Source organism: Gigantopelta aegis, chromosome 13 (genome assembly GCF_016097555.1).
Source record: "Gigantopelta aegis isolate Gae_Host chromosome 13, Gae_host_genome, whole genome shotgun sequence".
NCBI classification, from domain to species: domain Eukaryota; kingdom Metazoa; phylum Mollusca; class Gastropoda; order Neomphalida; family Peltospiridae; genus Gigantopelta; species Gigantopelta aegis.
The window spans coordinates 39765330-39785031 of NC_054711.1; the positions used below are offsets into that span (position 1 = coordinate 39765330).

The 19702-nt window shown below is 37.7% G+C and overlaps 1 protein-coding gene across 1 annotated transcript in view; it reads right to left on the minus strand.

The window, feature by feature from the left end:
* The window catches only part of LOC121387735 (innexin unc-9-like), a 101840-nt gene extending 84627 nt beyond the window's left edge, over window positions 1-17213 (minus strand). Inside the window, exon 1 of the mRNA XM_041518932.1 lies at window positions 17041-17213. Within this exon, the coding sequence (XP_041374866.1) occupies window positions 17041-17111 (71 nt within the window). The 5' untranslated portion in view covers window positions 17112-17213. The remainder of the gene's footprint in view (window positions 1-17040) is intronic.
* Window positions 17214-19702: the final 2489 nt, after the last annotated feature.

Genomic DNA, 19702 nt, shown 5'->3' on the forward strand with positions numbered 1-19702 from the left:
ATCTATTTCACACAGAACATTACATCATTACAGAAGCATTTTAAGGACAAAAGAAACTGACATACGTGTACTTTTAACTATATTTGTTGTACTATAATAGTAATAAAAATTGTCGTTTAGTCGTAAATTAACGTTTACGTACAAAACTAGGCTTACGATGTTTTGTGAAATTGGGCCCTGTTTTTTAACGCTTAATGCAGCCGAGGATTAATCAAAGTGCAGTTAACAATATACCACACTTATTTACGCTATATGTTTCTATATAGTGTTAGTGGCTATAGCACTTTTATTAATATCAGTTGGCCCGTGGATGTTTTTATGTACCTTTGCTTGCCTGGGAACAAGATATCCCCAAAAGGACAACCCCTGTTGTCCAGCTCTTTCTTTCAGGATATTGATTTAAACAGACACACCCACTAAACCTGGCTCATTTTACACAAAAAAGCACTACTTTTGCATGGGCAAGAATTAAAAGAAAAAGTCTTCAATGTTGACTAGTTACATGTTTGCAAACTACATGCTCTTCCCTGTCAACGTCAGTGAAATAGTTGCCACTTCAAAGCTGTCGGTCATGAAATAATCACAGTCAAACAGCAGACTAGCTACTTGCGCGGATATATTTCCGGATGGGGAGATAATTGTGATCTGTGGCCAGTCCCAGATTACTGTATGATAGTCACATATTATTACTATTGTCATGTAGTGACAATAGAAACAGCGTATGTCGTTATTTATCAGTTTAAAAAAATGGTCCAGATATATAATATTAAACACATTACAGTTGTATGCACACTGACACGTGAAATCGTCTATTTCCAGAGCTCTGTTCCGCACGACATACGCCGTGAAAAGAAATGCTGGTGAATAATTCATTGGTTGTCTACAATGCGAAAATCAGGTGAAAACAAAAGCAATCGTTTTTTGTTTTTTTTAGAATTTTAGAATGGTCGCTGTTATGAAAAATAACAAACAAAAAGAAACGAATATGCTATGTAAGTCAGACTTATAGCTTTTTTTTGGGGGGGGGGGGGGGGGGCGGGCGTCAAATTGTTGTTGTTGTTATTGTAACAGTAGGTGGAGTAGTAATAGTTTTAGCGGTACTAGTAATATATGTTGTTGTTGTAGAAGTAGTAGTAGTAGTAATAATAATAGTAGTAGTAGTAGTAGTGGTACTAGTAGTAGACGTAGTAGTAGAAATAATTAATTGTAGTAGAAGATATAGTACTAGCAGTAGTAGTAGTGGCGGCAGCAGCAGCAGCAGCAGCAGTAGTAGTAGTAATGGTAGTAGTAGTAGTAGTAGCAGAAGGTTTCGTAGTAGTAGTAGTAGTAGTAGTAGTAGTAGTAATAATAATAATAGTAGTAGTAGTAGTAGTAGAAGATTTTGAAGTAGTACAAGTAGTAATGGTGGTGGTAGTAGTAGGTGTTGTTGTTGCAGCAGCAGCAGCAGCAGCAGCAGTAGTAGTAGTAATAGTAGCAGAAGGTTTCGTAGTAGTAATAGTAGTAGTAGCGGCGACAGTAGCAGCAGCAGCAGTAGTAGTAGTAGTAGTAGCAGCAGAAGGTTTCGTAGTAGTAATAGTAATAGTAGTAGTAATAGTAGTAGTAGTAATAATAATAGTAGTAGTAGTAGTAGTAGAAGAAGGTTTTGTAGTAGTAGAAGTAGTAATGGTGGTGGTAGTAGTAGGTGTTGTTGTTGTTGTTGTAGCAGTACCAATGATTATCAACAAAGGAGGACAACGCGTTTGAAAAACGAATTGGTGAAATATAGAACAACATCTTAATTTTATTATCTGTATTAGTGAGTATTAACAACAAAGGACAACGCGTTTGAGAAACGAATTGGTGAAATATAGAACAAAATCTTAATTTTATTATCTGTATCTGTGAGTATCAACAACAGAGGACAACGCGTTTGAGAAAAGAACTGATGAAATACAGAAGAATAAAATATAAATGTTAACATCAGTGATTATCAGCCTGAGGAAGAAAACGCGTCTGGGAATGTGTCAGCTACAGATACGATATGTATATATACTGGATGTGATCTCCCTCTCTTAGTCTCGGTTAGTTAGGGACTGTATTGACCGGAAATGCAGGTACTTGCAAATCCAGATGCGGCACGCTTCCCATAATACTCTCGTTTATGAGGCGATCACGCCATAAATTTGAAAACGTGACACAATTAGAGTTATAGCGGGAAACCATGTGAGCCATTGATGACCAGAGTGTTATTGAGATGGTTCAAATGGTGATCGGGCCTTCCGGCCATTTTCTCCACAACTAGAGTGGTTTCAGCCTCAATTGTACACACCAGCCCTCGACTACTAATATAGAGAAAGAGACAAGCCAGGTCCGCAGCAATTCATCTCCGCAGCAATTCAACCAGCAATACAGCAGAAATAGCTCCACGGCAGTCCAGCCAATCAGATATGAGCGATGGTTAGTGCTTTTTCGTGTACAATGCAAATGACCCACAAACTGAATTTTGATTCATGTGGTATCCAGAAAGACTTATGATAATGAAAGATGGTTTGTATATGGGGTGGTTTGTGGGGGTTTTACTGGGTTTTTTAAACAGTAGAATTATTTGAATTATTTGAATTATTTGAATTTATATTATTATTATTATTATTATTATTATTATTATAATTATTATTATTAACATCAAAATTATTATTATTATTACTATTATTGTCATTATTTTTTTATTATTATTTATTTTATTTTATTTTATTTTATTTATGGATGGATGGATGGATGGATTTACAATACACATATAACGTTTTCGATCAGTTGAGTTATTTCTGGTATGAAGTGAGATATTTGTGCTCGACAAATAACAAAGTCATTTAATTAAACTCGTTGGTTACATGTGCATTTTCTGTTTTTTTTCTTCCTTATATTTCTAATCCATATCAATGGATTTATTTTTGCAGATTTATTAAATACTGTATATAACGACATGCCTGTTACCATGGGAATGTGATTGATAACTGTTTAGTGTATGCTGCATACGATACTACGCAATCAGTTCATCTAAGCTTACGGGCGAGAAGTAGCCTAATGGTAACGTGATGCGCGGTCGGTTTAGGATCGATTCCCGCTGGTTAGCCCACTAGGCTATTTCTCGTTACAACCAGAGCACCACGACTGGTATATCAAATGCCGTGGCATGTGCTTTGCTATCTGTGGGATGGTGCATATAAAAGACCCCTTGGCTCTAATAGAAGATTGGTGCGGGTTTCCTCTCTAAGAATATAAGTCAGAATTACCTAATGTCTCATGAATGGTGCACCAATCTGCTCTAGTCATGTCGTAGTCTTCAAGGGTCACCCGCTCCATTAGTAGCAAGAGATCTTTTTATATGCACTTTTCCACACACAGGACAGTACACACCACGACGTTTTATGTACCTGTCGCGAGGCACTGGTTGGGACGGAAAAATCCAATCAAAGAATTGGTCCACCAAGGAGACTCGATATTTCGATCGAAAACAAAATTGCGTGCAACTAAAACAGCAACAGCAACAACAACAACAACAAAAATCAACAGTATTCCTGATTATAGCATACAATAGCATGCATAATAAACAGATAATCATAGACAGAACTATCCAACCGACTAAGCTATTGCATCCCAACTCACCACCACATTAATAAGTAAGTAAGTAAATAAATAAATGTATTTATTCATTAAAAAAAGAAGTTTTTATGACACTTCGAAGTTCGGAGAAGGTGGGCATCCCCAGCACCCACGCCTTGGTTCCGCGCCTACACCGTAATTCGGAACTGTGCACAAAATATTCGGCTACGGAAATAACACATTATATCTATAGGAGTTGTATGTCCGACTTGCGGTCTTTAGTGTAAAGGGACGCAACTCCAGTTACATTACTGACTCCTCGCTTGCGAAGTTTAATGCGACTGCAGTCGAAAATGTTAGATTTCTACAAGATGCGAATGCATATAGTCGGTTCATTTCTTTGGGTGGTAGTGGTGATGTGTCGAGAACGGGGGTCAGCTGCCACCCCCCATCCCCGTACTGGAGAAAATCTTTGCATTCTAAAACAAAACCCCGATGGAAAGAAAGAAAGAAAGAAATGTTTTATTTAACGACGTACTCAACATATTTTATTTACGGTTATATGGCGTCAGACATATGGTTAAGGACCACACAGAGGAGAGGAAACCCGCTGACGCCACATAGGCTACTCTTTTACGACAGGCAGCAAGGGATCTTTTATTTGCGCTTCCCACAGGCAGGATACCACAAACCATGGCCTTTGTTGAACCAGTTATTGATCACTGGTCGGTGCAAGTGGTTTACACCTACCCATTGAGCCTTGCGGAGCACTCACTCAGGGTTTGGAGTCGGTATCTGGATTAAAAAACCCATGCCTCGACTGGGATCCGAACCCAGTAACTACCAGCCTGTAGACCGATGGCCTACCAGGACGCCACCGAGGCCGGTCAAACCCCGATGGAGACATTTCACCATGTATTTCCATCATTTTACTCACTCTATTAACTGTAACCCCAGTAAAAACGCACAGTGATTCGTTTGTAACTCTGTATTGTTATCTACATTTTCGTCATTTTCAGCAAAACGAGCAAAAATTTATCTGCCCCCCCCCCCCCCCCAAAAGCAATTGGGAGCCCGTACGCCCATTTAACTGTCATTTATTACTGTTCACCAACATGTTCAGGGAAGACCATCATAATTCCATTAGCTATACTAACCTCCACAAAGTTAAACCCACATCTGAATGCAATAAGTAACCAGTTGGTTTTGTAATCTAAACTTAACACTCCTGGTAAACTGTGCTAGCATTACCGTACTATCATTAGTGATTCCAACCTTCGTACGGTAAAGCCAATCCTTAAAATTAAAGTTGTAACACGCTTCCGATCGATATAGTATTTGTAAGCACCACAATTACACTTGAAATGCATTTTCTTGTTTAGAATATCGGTTTTTATATACGAAGTGTTTCTCATCGTTTGAATGAATGTTTCTAGAAGCCAACATCAGATTTTACTTCCCAATAATTATATATGTATATGTATGTATTGATGTATGAATATCTATATATTGTATGTATGTCGAGGTTGACACTGTTACATGCATAGATATAAACGCACTGGGGCAGGGGATAATTAAATCCTTTCTGGCCTCACATGTGTTAAATGCGCGCGCACACATACATAGATACATACACATATATATATATATATATATATATATATATATATAAAACACACACACACACACACACACACACACACACACACACACACACACTGCATATATATATATATATATATATATATATATATATATATATATATATATCCCTTTTCCGAACTCTTAGTATCTCGAAAGTTCATACTAAAACGCGGATTACTATAATAACACTACAATATTTGTGCAGACTGTACTAAATGGCAGAATAATGATAAATGATGACACTAACAATCAGATATTCCATTATGTTCAGAAATACATTTTAAACAAACAAAACGATTTGATAAGAGCAAAACAAAAACAAACAAACAAAATACCCAACAACAAACAATGTCTGATAGAATCAATATTAGCTGTGCGTAATTTGTCTATCGCGTATCCATTAACATAGTCGGGCTGTCTGAACAGAAGATAAATCATGTCTCTTTTATTTGTTTTATTTCCTCTATCACTGTGCATTTACATTAGTCTGACATTCAATAGCCGATGTATTTTAATGCTGGGGTGTCGTTAAACATTCATTCATTCATTCATTCATTCATCGTTTGCTTTCATTGATTTTTGTTGTTTGCTTTTCTATGAATGTTTATATTCTAATAATATTTATAGTTGCCAATATTTATTGATTATTGTAGTTTGGAGAGGGTTTCGTAAGTTGGATAACGTTTGCCCAATTCTTCTATATATTATATGCAATACAATTTGCTTCAAAGGTTCACACTAATAGGTGGATCTCTACTAACACTAAAATGCGGACCAGGGCCCCGTTCTACGAAGCGATCTTAGCCCTAAGATCAAGTTAAGTGCATAGCTACCGGCCTCGGTGGTGTCATGGTTAAGTCATCGGACATAAGGTTGGTAGGTATTGGGTTCGCAGCCCTGTACCGGTTCCCACCCAGTGCGAGTTTTAACGACCCAGTGGGAAGGTGTAAGACCCTCAAAAGACACCCTCAATCTAATTAAAATTAGCTCCACTATTACATGTGGATCTAACAGCAGCCAGTTGGAGTTCATGTTCAGTTGACCTTTCATTCGACCAATCAAAACCTTACTTGCAAAATCATGCCAGTAATTTGAAAAGAATTTGAAAACATTTGGGATTATGCCGAGGGTATACGAAATGATTCGGGTGAATTACGAAGTATGCCGAAAACTAATTTCAATATAAAATTTTATATTAAATTCGTTTCAAGACGAAAAAAAACCCCGTTATGGTATAGCCATAAAATCTGTTTATATTAGTATACAATCCAGAGTTTATTACTGCACTTTTCCCACTGACTTTTCAATGTTGAAATAAACCAACAAGTTCGCCTATTGCATAAATAGTCTCGACCGATATTTTTAGAATTTGTATGCTCCCGAATAACGTTATAAAAGGCGAAGTGTAATTGGTCGATATTTAAATTGTTATTTATAGATGAAATGTCACCTGGACATGGGAGTCCACGCAATGCTGTTAGATCTACTGGCGAGACCAGTAGAGCTAATTTTAATCAGATTGACTACACCCTCTTCTATCTCACTAACCACTAATATCTAACACACTTTCCTGGACAGACAGTCCAGATAGCTGAGATGTGTGCTAAAAAGGCGTGCTTGAACAGTAATTGGATATAAGCACGAAAATAAGTTGAAATGAAATGAACATGAATGTCCATCCTCCAAATATACAATCTCTCATGTTCATATTTCTGTTTATGTATCACTGAATGAAATAAATAAGGTGATCTTAACGCTAAGATCGCTTCTTGGCGCTGGGACCAGACCGTAACAGTCAATAACCCCTGTGCCACAGAGTCCGGTGTGGTGGAACAAAAGCAATCTCGACACAAACCAATCTGATCTCGGCGGCGATCGTAGATATAAATCTGTTAGCCGTATAATAGATTTCTTTGATTTCTCGTCATACCGGGCGGTTAGGAGGTCTCGTGCAAAACGAGAAACCCCGGCTCCCCGGGGCGGCCCACCAATCAAAACGTTCTGTTTAAACGTCACGAAAAACCGAAAACTATCCTCGCTTCCGAATTAGCTTCCTATCTCAATCAGACTCGGCAAACATCGACTTTGGCCAGCGCGTTCCCGTGAATACGATGAGAACCAGAGAACTCTCCACGAAGGTTGGGACCTTGTTCAGTTAAATCAACTGTTTTGTTGATTTATTTCCAATTCGTGCATAGACGTCTTAATTATCGCTTGCTGCCGGTCAATATGGCGCAATGCCGTACCAGCTAGCTGTATTATAATTATAGACCGTGGTGGTTTTGCAGCAGCTATGCACCAGTCGAAAGAGTTCAGTGCATTAAAATTGTGTACGTAAAGTTCTTGTACGTTTTTTCACTTTGGTGATGTGTTTAAAACTCGATAACCATGTCGTAAAGCGCTCGTCTGATGCACCGTATGTCTAGGATCATTCCCACTGGACAGTCTCTAGCCAGTGCACCACGATTAGTATATCAAAACCTGCATTTTGTTTTTCATTAGTAGCAAGGGATATTTTATATGCACTATCCGACAGAAAAAAACAGCAAATGCCACAACCTTTGATTTACAAAGTCATGGTGAACTGTCTGGGACAAGAAAAAGCCCAATGGCCTGGGGCGTTAGATTTGGGAACATCTGCGTATTTTAAGGCACCTCAGTTGATCGCCATTTGTTACTGTTAGTTATTGTCTTATAAACTTGATATATATCTTGAGGACGTATATTTGCATTTTTCTAAAAAATCTTATATACCTATTTCGATAATTTATATTTGCATTTTAACTTCATTTATATATTTTGTTTTTATTATATACTCAGTTAATAACAGGATGTTATGAATTTATAAGAAAGTGAAAATAAATAATATTTGGATGCACACTTAGGGACGAATGCATATCGTTTAAACATCGAAAGACATAAACAGACTTTGTAAATTCGGCCCAAAGAATTTAAATAAAACCCAGTCTTTGTAAATTTGGCCAAATAATCATTAATGCAGATTTATAATTCATGAAGATGATGGCGAATTGTACTGCTAATAGAACAAAATAAGGGATCTCATAAACAGCACATAAACAGGCATTCTGAGAGTACTGCTAAAGCAATACATGTCTCCTACTGGGGCCAACGAATGTTCATATCTCCTAAGCCCAAGGTCTATAACTCTGTTAAAAATGGGTCATTAAAGTCCAACATGATCTCAAACAGTATATGTTAAAGCTATATACAAAGTTTAAACTCAGTATCTCGGGGCATTGTGGAACAAAAATGTCCGGAAAACGTTGGATTTTTTTAACTCTTAAATTAAAGGGCCATAATTCTGTTAAAAAAAAGGGTAAATCGCCATGAAAGTCTTACTTGATCTATAACAGTACATGATGAAGCTATATACAAAGATTCAGATGAATATCTCGAGGCACTGTAAAAAAAAACCTGTGAAAACTATGTGTGAGACAGACCGACGGACGGACGGACAGACAGACAGACAGACAGACAGACAGCAGGACTGGTAGGAAATAATAGTTACTGTACATAGCCAAAACGTTTAGTCCGTAGAGTCGAGCATTTAACCATGTTATTACCGGCCTCGGTGGCGTCGTGGTTAGGCCATCGGTCTACAGGCTGGTAGGTACTGGGTTCGGATCCCAGTCGAGGCATGGGATTTTTAATCCAGATACCGACTCCAAACCCTGAGTGAGTGCTCCGCAAGGCTCAATGGGTAGGTGTAAACTACTTGCACCGACCAGTGGTCCATAACTGGTTCAACAAAGGCGATGGTTTGTGCTATCCTGCCTGTGGGAAGCGCAAATAAAAGATCCCTTGCTGCTAATCGGAAGAGTAGCCCATATAGTGGCGACAGCGGGTTTCCTCTCAAAATCTGTGTTTTCCTTAACCATATGTCTGACGCCATATAACCGTAAATAAAATGTGTTGAGTGCGTCGTTAAATAAAACATTTCTTTCTTTCTTTCTTTAACCATGTTATTGATATTCAATCCCATAATTCTGACATCCAATCCCAAATTATGTATTTCTGTTTTATACAGTCATTACTAAGCCATCAGTGAATTAAATACCGGTATGATCTAAAACGAAATGTGTTTTCCTATTTCATTCCATCAGTGTAGTAAATTAATTAAACACACTATACAATGAATACAATACGCTGAATTTACTTATAATTTCAGAAAAGAATATTGAAATTTTACGGAGGTCGAGTATGCTTATGCTATTACAATTAAATAATTCTTTGAATTTTACTATATTGTTGGTTTTTTAAATTATAATATGGAATTTGGGCCGTATTGGGCTGAAAAGGGGGAGGGGACTGGGCTAATGTTTCCCCGAAAAATAGAAAACAGACTAAAGAAAACAATTTTTTTTTTTTTCAAATGTGCCCTCTGTCTCTTTAGAAAATAGCCTATATCATTATGTTCAGATTATTTCTACTGTCCCCCCCCCCCCTCCCTCCTATTTAAGAACAGGACCGGCCCTGTCAATACTACCATATAATTATTACGAGAGTACGGTGACTCTCGTGTATACGTACAGCTGTTTTTCCGCTGGCGCGATTACAATAAAATAATACGTCAATAATTAGACTTTTAAAGGGACAGACCCTAGTTTCAACCCGTGAAAATTAACACTACGTTTAGTTAAAGGGACAGACCCTAGTTTCAACCCGTGAAAATTAACACTACGTTTAGTTAAAGGGACAGACCCTAGTTTCAACCCGTGTAAATTAACACTACGTTTAGTTAAAGGGACAGACCCTAGTTTCAACCCGTGAAAATTAACACTACGTTTAGTTAAAGGGACAGACCCTAGTTTCAACCCGTGAAAATTAACACTACGTTTAGTTAAAGGGACAGACCCTAGTTTCAACCCGTGTAAATTAACACTATCTTTAGTTAAGGGACAGACCCTAGTTTCAACCCGTGAAAATTAACACTACGTTTAGTTTAGTTTCAACCCGTGGAAATTAACACTAAGTTTAGTTAAAGGGACAGACCCTAGTTTCAACTCGTGAAAATTAACACTACGTTTAGTTAAAGGGACAGACCCTAGTTTCAAACCGTGAAAATTAACACTACGTTTAGTTAAAGGGACAGACCCTAGTTTCAACCCGTGAAAATTAACACTAAGTTTAGTTAATCTACAAACCTGTAACACAACTGGATAAAGTTACAGCTGAGTGATACATGAGTCTGTTACTTTGAAATGATAAAATACCCTCTAAAACTCGACTCCATAACTGTTACTTCTCAAACGCACGTGCGTTTTTAAAATATGAGAAATATATTTTGTGACATTAAAAATACCAGAATGACCAGAAACACTTCGAATGTACGGAAATGGATAATCTAAACAATAAAATCTAAGTAAAGTATGATTACAGTTATCCAAATAGCTCTAATAGTAATAAATATGCCTTAGTGTTTAAAAACTAGGGCATGTCCCTTTAAAATCTATTTCCGGATTCATTATTCTTGAAATTAGCATAAAATTGTCTCATCTGTAATAAAATCTCTTTAATTGCGGCCTCATTTAAATGTACGCATGCCTGATACCTTTCAGTAGTCACCAGCAACGAGCTTGAGTGACGGCCTTCCCTCCCACTTGTAATTATGACCATGCATATCTCGATAGCAGGAATTATTACGTTTATCTCGAACCACTGATATCTTGAACTCGGTGACTCGGTACGAGCAGCATTCTGAATCACAGGTCGATATACTGTTTATTACTGAGCGTTTGTAATTAACTAAACGGTGTTTTTTTCTCTAAATACAAACTAACTATAAAACCTGATGTGGATTTCTTTTGATGTGTATTATATTACACACTGACTGACATGTCGGGTCAATGCCTTCAACTGAATCCAGGTATGTATTAGCATAAATACACATAATTTAATATGTCATGTGTCTGGGCGTTGTTATAACGGGATGTTTGTTTAAAGGGACATTCTCGAGTTTGCTGCAATTTTTAAGATGTTATCGACTAACAGAGACTTTTAACGATTGTAATTACATATCAAAAATATTTTCCTGCATAAAATATTAGAGGCTGTGTATTAAACGTGTTTCTCATCGTTTTAATATTTGTACTAACGTACATTTCATTTTATTTCCTAAAATATTTTTTTTTCATATGTACGAAATTATTTGAAGACAAAATCCAGTTTGGGCTTCTTACAAATATTAAAACGACCAGAAACACATTGAATATACAGACACTGATATTCTAAACAAGAAAATATATTTAATATGTAAGTTTAATCGTAGAAATATTTTATTAGTCGGAAACATTTTATAATGCAGCAAACTCAGGAATGTCCCTTTAATAACATCCCATCTTAAGTGAGGTTTCAATAAAACATATAACGGATGTCGAACAACGCAGATACTCTAGGGCAGATCTACAAAGTTAAAAAGGTTTTAACACTGATAATCTGTCGCCGATCCGAAAGTGTTTCCACACATTTAAAAAATATATTTTATTTATTAATTTATATATTTTTGTGTCTGCGTCTGCTGGCAATGTGTTACAAAATTTATGAAACCAGACTGTCCATTGTCCTGTACACATTAAAACACACATGAAATTAAAAACTGTAAACACACTGGAACTTCTTTAATAAAGTTTAAAAATAAATAATATTTCCAAACATTTAGAAATCTTCCAGCTAATATGTTTTATATTTGGTCAGTTAAACACATTTAAATGCTTTAAAATTAAAACATTTACCATGCCAAAATTGACAATCTTTTTACAATAATTTATATGCACTAACATACAATATTATTTTAATACTGAAACTGATAATGAAATGTTATTATAATATAATTTCTTTCATAGTAAATACTGCTGTCAGATGTGGGTTTTTTTTTTATAAATAAAGCATTTAAACTTTTTTCTCTTAATTCCTTTAACATACCAAAACACATTCGTGCGATTAACTTTTATTTATATTAAATAACTAGCTGAATAAGATGGAGTACAATTTTATGAGTGAAAAAGATTCCAATATTCGTTTTAATTAATATATAAATAAGTTTTGCCAGGTTCTCTGAAAATTGTTTCGTTCTGGTCCCCCTTTTTTTTTTTATAACTCGTTTTATATAATTTCAGTCTTTATTCGGTAGATTCCGACACTTCTCACTTCCGACACTTCAATTTTCGTTCGTTTTCGTTCCATTTCGGTCCATTTCGATGAATCGTCGGACCCATGGGAAATGTCCTGGCGCATGGGATATTTATCTAAATAGATAGCTTCTTCAATATTTTCTAAATTAAAAAAATTTCCCACCACCAGCACCACCCACACATTGCCGTTTCTAGATCCGGCCCTTATCAAACCAGCATGTGCAACACGGGCCAGATTCGTTAAACTGTCAACTCATGTCAATTTCTCTTTCTGAATGATTCCTGACTGGCGTGTAGATTTCATTAAGCACAGAAAGCTGGAAAATCGAACAGTCATTAAGGCTTGTTCGTGCATTTGAAAGAAGAAAAATCATAAGAAATGCATCATTAAGCCCGGACGACGTATACCAGTGTAACTCATTTACATAAGATTGTAAAGCCGTGCTTTGAGATATTCACAACAGTCAACATGGGGGCTCCACTAAACTACTTCTAACGAAGCGACGCCTCGCGCTGTCGTGTCTTTGTCAACAGTGGCATATCCAGGGTGGGTGTGGGGGAAGGGGGGGGGGGGGGGGGGGGTGATAGGGAGGATTGAGACCCATCCCATCCCAGAAACTTTTTTTGTTTTGTTAGAATATTTAAAGGGCAAAGTTTCTTTTACATTTTTACAGTTTTTTTAAATACTGTATTTTTTAATTTTTACATGCACTTGTGTGTTCATATTTCTTATATTTTTTGTTGTCAAATGGCATGCCGGTTGCAATCATGCCCATAGGAACCGGATGGGGTAGGACTGTAGCGAGCGAAGTTCATGGTGGAGGGGGTGAGAGGTCGAATCGTACTCCCCCGGAAAGATTCTTGAGTAGAGGGTGGTCGACTTCCGAAACTCACCCCTACACCCGCGCCTTTTGTCACCCTGTAGTGTACTGAATTTGACAAACATATTTAAAAAATTAACTTCAGTCGCTATCTTCAGTTCTCGTATTTCACAAGCCCACGCAATTTCGAATTCGATACAAATGTTTCTTGGGAACACTTTTTACCAATAACTATTACTGGTTTGTTATCTCGAACCACTGATATCGAGAGCCTGCTTGCTCGGTCCCACCAACATCGAGATAACGTTTTTCTGTCCTACTCTATGACCTCTGAAACAGTTGCAAGTTATTAACAAAATCATTGCCATATTGTTTTCAGATACAAGGAAGTAGCTTTTGAAGCTCTCTCTCTCTCTCTCTCTCTCTCTCTCTCTCTCTCTCTCTCTCTCTCTCTCTCTCTCTGTGTGTGTCTGTCTCTCTGTCTGTCTGACTGTGTCTCTCTCTGTCTCTTTTTTCTCCCGCTGTCTGTCTCTCTCCTCTCTCTCTTTCTCTGTCTCTCTCTATCTGTTATATCTCTTTCTCGCTGACTCTCTCTCGCTTTCTCTCTCTCTCTCTCTCTCTCTCTCTCTCTCTCTCTCTCTCTCTCTCTCTCTCTCTCTCTCTCTCTCTCTCACACACACCCCTAAATAAAACCTCACAAAAAAACAAACAAAACAACAACAAAAAAAGCCCCACACATTTATTGAAGAGCAGAGCGTACCTCACACCTTCCCCCACAATCTAAATAGATCATATCCCTTCCCTTTAAAAATCGTCCCTATCGCCCTGTCCCCATAAGCAAAATAGTGTATATCAAATTCACTTTTACATTGCTAATCGCATGGTTTTCCAAGACTAATGATAACGAATTATATGGATTTATTTGTCAAGGATTTTTGTAAGTAGCTTGTTAAATGGTGAATCCTAAAAGTACATAGGTTTAAAACAGCCAATCGGTAGGAGGTTAGTTTACAACAGCCAATCGGTGGAAGGTTTTCGTCATTTCCAGACTCCAATATAGTTTCGTGTTTGTATTTGTTTGTAATTTGCAAATAGGACCTGTATTCAAGTGAAAAAAACAAGGAAGTTTAACGACACTAGAGAACATTGGTTTATTAAAGGGACATTCCTGAGTCTGCTGTAATTTTTAAGATGTTATCGACTAACACAGACTTTTAACGATTATAATTACATATCAAATATATTGTTCTGCATAAAATATTAGTGGCTGTATATTAAACGTGTTTCTTATTGTTCTAATATTTGTACTAGGTTAAATTTCATTTTGTTTCCTAAAATGTTTTTTTCGTACGTACGAAATTATTTGAAGACAAAATCCAGTTTCGGCTTCTTACAAATATTAAGACGACCAGAACACATTGAATATACATACACTGATATTGTAAATAAGATAATATATTTAATATGTATGTTTAATCGTAGAAATGTTTTATTAGTAGAAAACATCTTACAATGCAGCAAACTCAGGAATGTCCCTTTAATCATCGGCTACTGGATGTCAAAAATTTGGTAATTTTTGAGATATAGTCTTAGAGAGGAAACTCGCTACATTATTCCATCAGTAACAAGGAATAGTTTACGTGCACCGTGCCACAGACAGGATAGCACATACCACGGCCTTTGAAATACTAGTCGTGGTACACTGGCTGGAATGATAAATAGCTCAATGGGCCCAGCGTCGGGGATGGACCACGGACTGACCGCGTATCGGGCGAGCGCTTTCACCACTGGGCTACGTTCCGCCCCTACTTACCAGCAATACCTGGGGGTGCGTTCAGTCAGCAGTTTATCGCAAACGCTCGCTAGACTGTTTGTCGGTTTTTGTTGTTGTTGTTTTGTTGTTTTTAAGTGGGATTTAAGTTAAAGTTTGTTTTGTTTTGTTTAACGAAACCACAAGACCACATTGATAGACTGGTGTTTTACGCTACAAACTAAACTAAATGACCACTAAGGGAAACAGTCACAATAATTTCCAAACGTTTAACCGGACAAAAAAAAAACAAAGTGGCTGGCTGGACGTGGGTCTGTATAGTATAAGGGACGTAATCACATCGATTTACACACCGACATGTGCAGCCGCGAGTTTCTCATCGAATAACTGGAAGGCTCCCCTCCACCAGGACGTGTCATGGACGGGAAAAACACAAACCATGCAGGGTATTTCTCCATCGATTTCTTCCCGCCAAGAGAAAACAAAATATGGACATAAAGGACGCGAGTCGTGTTTTTACTGTGGTCCATTCTGCAACCAACAGAACCGCCTAGCGGGTTGTGCAGTACCACATGGCCTGGGACGTTCTCTTGTGCTGTTGCTACGTTTTCTGCACGGGAACGTTAGTAGCACGTTAAAAATCAATTTAGCAGTCGAGGATTGTGGCTTAAATTGCTCCTGTGTTCGACTGCTTCGTATATACTACCACAAAGAAACGTGTTCATCCTGGGAATTGATTTTTCTACATCTGCTGGTGACGGAAGAAAAATCTTCTCATCTATAGCTAGCGGACCGCCCCCTTTGGGCCGAAACGAAACGATATAATGTATATACATACATATATACCAGAGTATTTTGCCCAACAGAGTCCCAGACTCGCTTACAGCCCCATTGGACTCCGTAGAGGGACGAGTCAGTATTCGTAATAAAATTATACTGCATTTTTATAAGAGTATGCACCATTTCCACTAATGGCTTCTCGATTGGCATCCCGTTGCTTGGCAACGGTGATTCCCGCCATCGACGCCAAGCGGATTGCAAGCAACATGGCGGCGAGTGAATGCTGTATTAATAATCATTAATAGCACTACTGGAAACTTGAACGTACAGATCAATAAAGTGTTACAACACCGGGGCCAAATTTTCTCCCAGTCTTGCTCGGGTGCTGCTCAAGTACAACTTCAACACAACGGCAGGAATTAAAACAGTCAAAACAGTTAATTACTACAGAATATACTAAGACACACACACACACACACACACACACACACACACACACACACACACAGAGAGAGAGCGGGGGAGAGAGAGAGAGAGAGAGAGAGAGAGAGAGAGAGAGAGAGAGAGAGAGAGAGAGAGAGAGAGGAGACTTAGAGAGAGAGTTAGAGTGAGAAATGAAGAGAGAGAGAGAGAGAGAGAGAGAGAGAGAGAGAGAGAGAGAGAGAGAGAGAGAGAGAGAGGTGTAAAAACGTACATTCATAGAACGACCTGAACAAAAACACCCGCATGGTGATCTTCCGGTCTTGATGCTCATACTAACATTACGTCAATAAATACTATACCTGCACAGTGCGGTCAGCATACGAGTGAGGTATAAGGTAAGAGACGGTGAAATACACCAATAACTGTGGGAGAAAACCAATATACCCACTAACCATATGTAATGTTTACTACAACACACTTTAGGCTGTAGTATTAGCAGGCACGTGTCATAGATAATGGCTGTGTCTTTTTGTTGTTGTTTTTCTTTCCACTCGACGCTAACAGTGATACGTCTAAACACATTTTAGTTCCAGAAAGTATACACATAATTATGGATCATGATTGAAAACTTTCTTTTAACAACTCTTGATATGTAAACCAAAGACAAAAGTTGTTAGATACTATTATTAAATCATTTAAAAGACACAACAAATAAATACGTAAATAGTATGTACTTACTTCGTTAGTAGATGCATATCAGACCCACATGATGTATGGGTTTGAACCGCTTAATTTTATAATCCTAATCCTATCCCTAGGGTAATAATTTAAAAGACACAATAAATAAAATACGTAAATATTATGTACTTACTCAGTTAGATGATGCATATCAGACCCAAATGACGGGTGTTTTGAACCGCTTAATTTTAGAGTAATTTTCATCCAAATCCATTAAACGTAATCCGCTCACAAGTGATGGAATGACGAGGAACTTATCCGTCTTTGATAGAAACAAACCAAAAGATAACTCCACTAAACATGCCCAGAAATCTCGCGCGCTTTCCCGGGCAGACGGCCGGACGATCCACCCGCCAAAATCTTCATGTCGTCTGCCGCTACAACAACTTTCGGAAGAACATTTCTTTCTTTTTCGCGCGAGTTCCGTAACACGACGACAATTCCGTTAGTCGTCGGTAAAGTCGTCATATCTGACTCATTACGGGAATCCGTATTTTTAATGAATTTGTGTGTAGCTGTCTGGAGCTCATTTACATGTGTAAAGTTTGATAAGTGTTAGCCAATAAAATTCTCCGGCTGTGGCAGCGTCCACAGAGGTTACGTCACGAGAGGCGGCCTACTCATACAATATTTCTAAGCCTGGAATCCCCGAAGAGACTCTGCGCGTAGATTAATGGGATTCGAAGAGTTTGCCACAACACGAGAGTGAGAGAGGGAGAGAGAGAGAGAGAGTCCATTGTTGACGCGAGAACAATCGGCCATCAATATACTTGGATAACTTGGATGCGCGCCACCGGTGGCGGGTGAAAACGTCCTGCCGACGTCGGCTGGCCAATCAGAGGCCGTGTTAGTCAGAGCGAGAAAGGTAGTCGTACACTGAATAGCACCATGCTCGCGCGGGTGAGAAAGAAAAAGAGAAAGAGAAAGCCATTCTCGGATGAACCGTGAAAACATTAATAAGAACAGTTCTTTGTTTTGATTTGCGCATTAGCTCAGTCCGGGTAGCGGCAATCCATCATAATGAAATAATCCATTGCCCAGCCCACAAGGATTCCAGCGCAGGTTTGTTCAGTAGGTGCAGTAGTAGCAGCACCAGCGCCAGCAGAAGCAGCAGTAGTAGCAGCAGGTTCTGCCGGCGTTATTGTCTCACCTAACAATGTTTATTTCGTTATAATTCAAGTATTTGTTTTATGTATTGTCATGTATCGATCGCTACACTTTTCGTCGATGGTCTTTGAAAGCATTCTCTGGTTTGCTTTCTCTTTGTTGTTTTGGTTTGAGATCTTGTTTTTTTCACTCAGTCCTTTCACAACGGATTATTAATGGCGATGTGGTTGGTAACATATTAATGTTATTATTAATCATGTCATTTGCAAATAATAATCCTGCTAGCTTTGATTGCATCATTATTGTCGGGGTTTTTTGTTTGTTTGTTTTTGTATAACTGGAGTTTATATAATCAGATTTTGTTTTCATTTTCACGACTGGTATATCAAAGGTCGTGGTATGTGCTAACCTGTCTGTGGGATGGTCCATATACAAGATCTCTTGCTACAAATGAAAAATGTAGCGGGTTTTCTCTCTAAGACTATACTTAGTATGTCAAATTTACAAAATGTTTGATATCCAATGTCGTTAAACAAAACAAAGTTTTAACTTTATTTTCATTTTAAAAATCATGTTTTAAAGTGACTATCCTGAATTTTGTAGCCATATAAAACATTTCTGGCGAATAAAATATATTAATTTTACATTATTAAAATTCAAATTTATTTACATTTTCTTCCTTAGAATATAAATTATGTCTTTACCCAATGTATTTCTGGAAAATGTAATGTTTTGAAGTATTTCAATATCGATTTTAGTCTATAATATTAATTTCGTATATAGGAATCCATAATTGTTTTTAATGACCAAACAAAATTTGAAATAATTCGGCTGAGGTCATTCCAAATGTATTTATCTCTATAATGCTTTATATTTAAAAGATGTTAAGGTGAGATATTTTTGTTGTTGTTTTATTGGGGGGGGGGGGGGGGGGGGGGGGGGGGGGGGGTAAAAAAGAAAAAACAAAACAAACAAAGGGAAAAGCATGAGGTTTTAAATTTTGTTTTCTTTAACGATGGCGAACAATGATCTATTAATCATCAGCTATTGGATGTCAAACATTTGGTATTTTTTTATCTATAATCTCAGTGGAAACACAATACATTTTTCCATTAGCAACAAGAGATCTTTGATATACGCTGTCCAACAAAAAGAACAGCACGTACCACAACATTTGCGGCGAGGCACTAAAGACGGGGGAGGGGGGGGGGGTAATCAGAATTGGTATCACTGAGATGGTTCGATCATACACATGAAGCACGTCGGTCGAACGCTCTACCAACTGAGCTAGTGTGTGTTGATTTTGTTGGGGGCGGGAAACAAACGGGTCTTGTTAGGGTTGAAGGCTGGGGATAGTCAATTTAATAATATAGTATTAGTAATTATATAAATAACAGCCTTGGTTCCCGTGAATCACACCATAACACAAAATATTGATATAAGAAACCTATGGTGGAAACGTCTGTGGTAACGGATAATCAATTAGTTATTTTAGATTTTACTTTCTTCATTGCCTTCATTAATAACATTATTAAATAAACTTCAGTATACATAGGTCGTGCATATACATGTAAACATGTTGAGCTTTAAATAAACAGAGGGTACAACATGAGTAGCCGTTAGGCTCCATTTATCTTACAACGAGTTGTTTCAAAACGTATCTTAAAGGGACATTCCCGAGTTTTCTG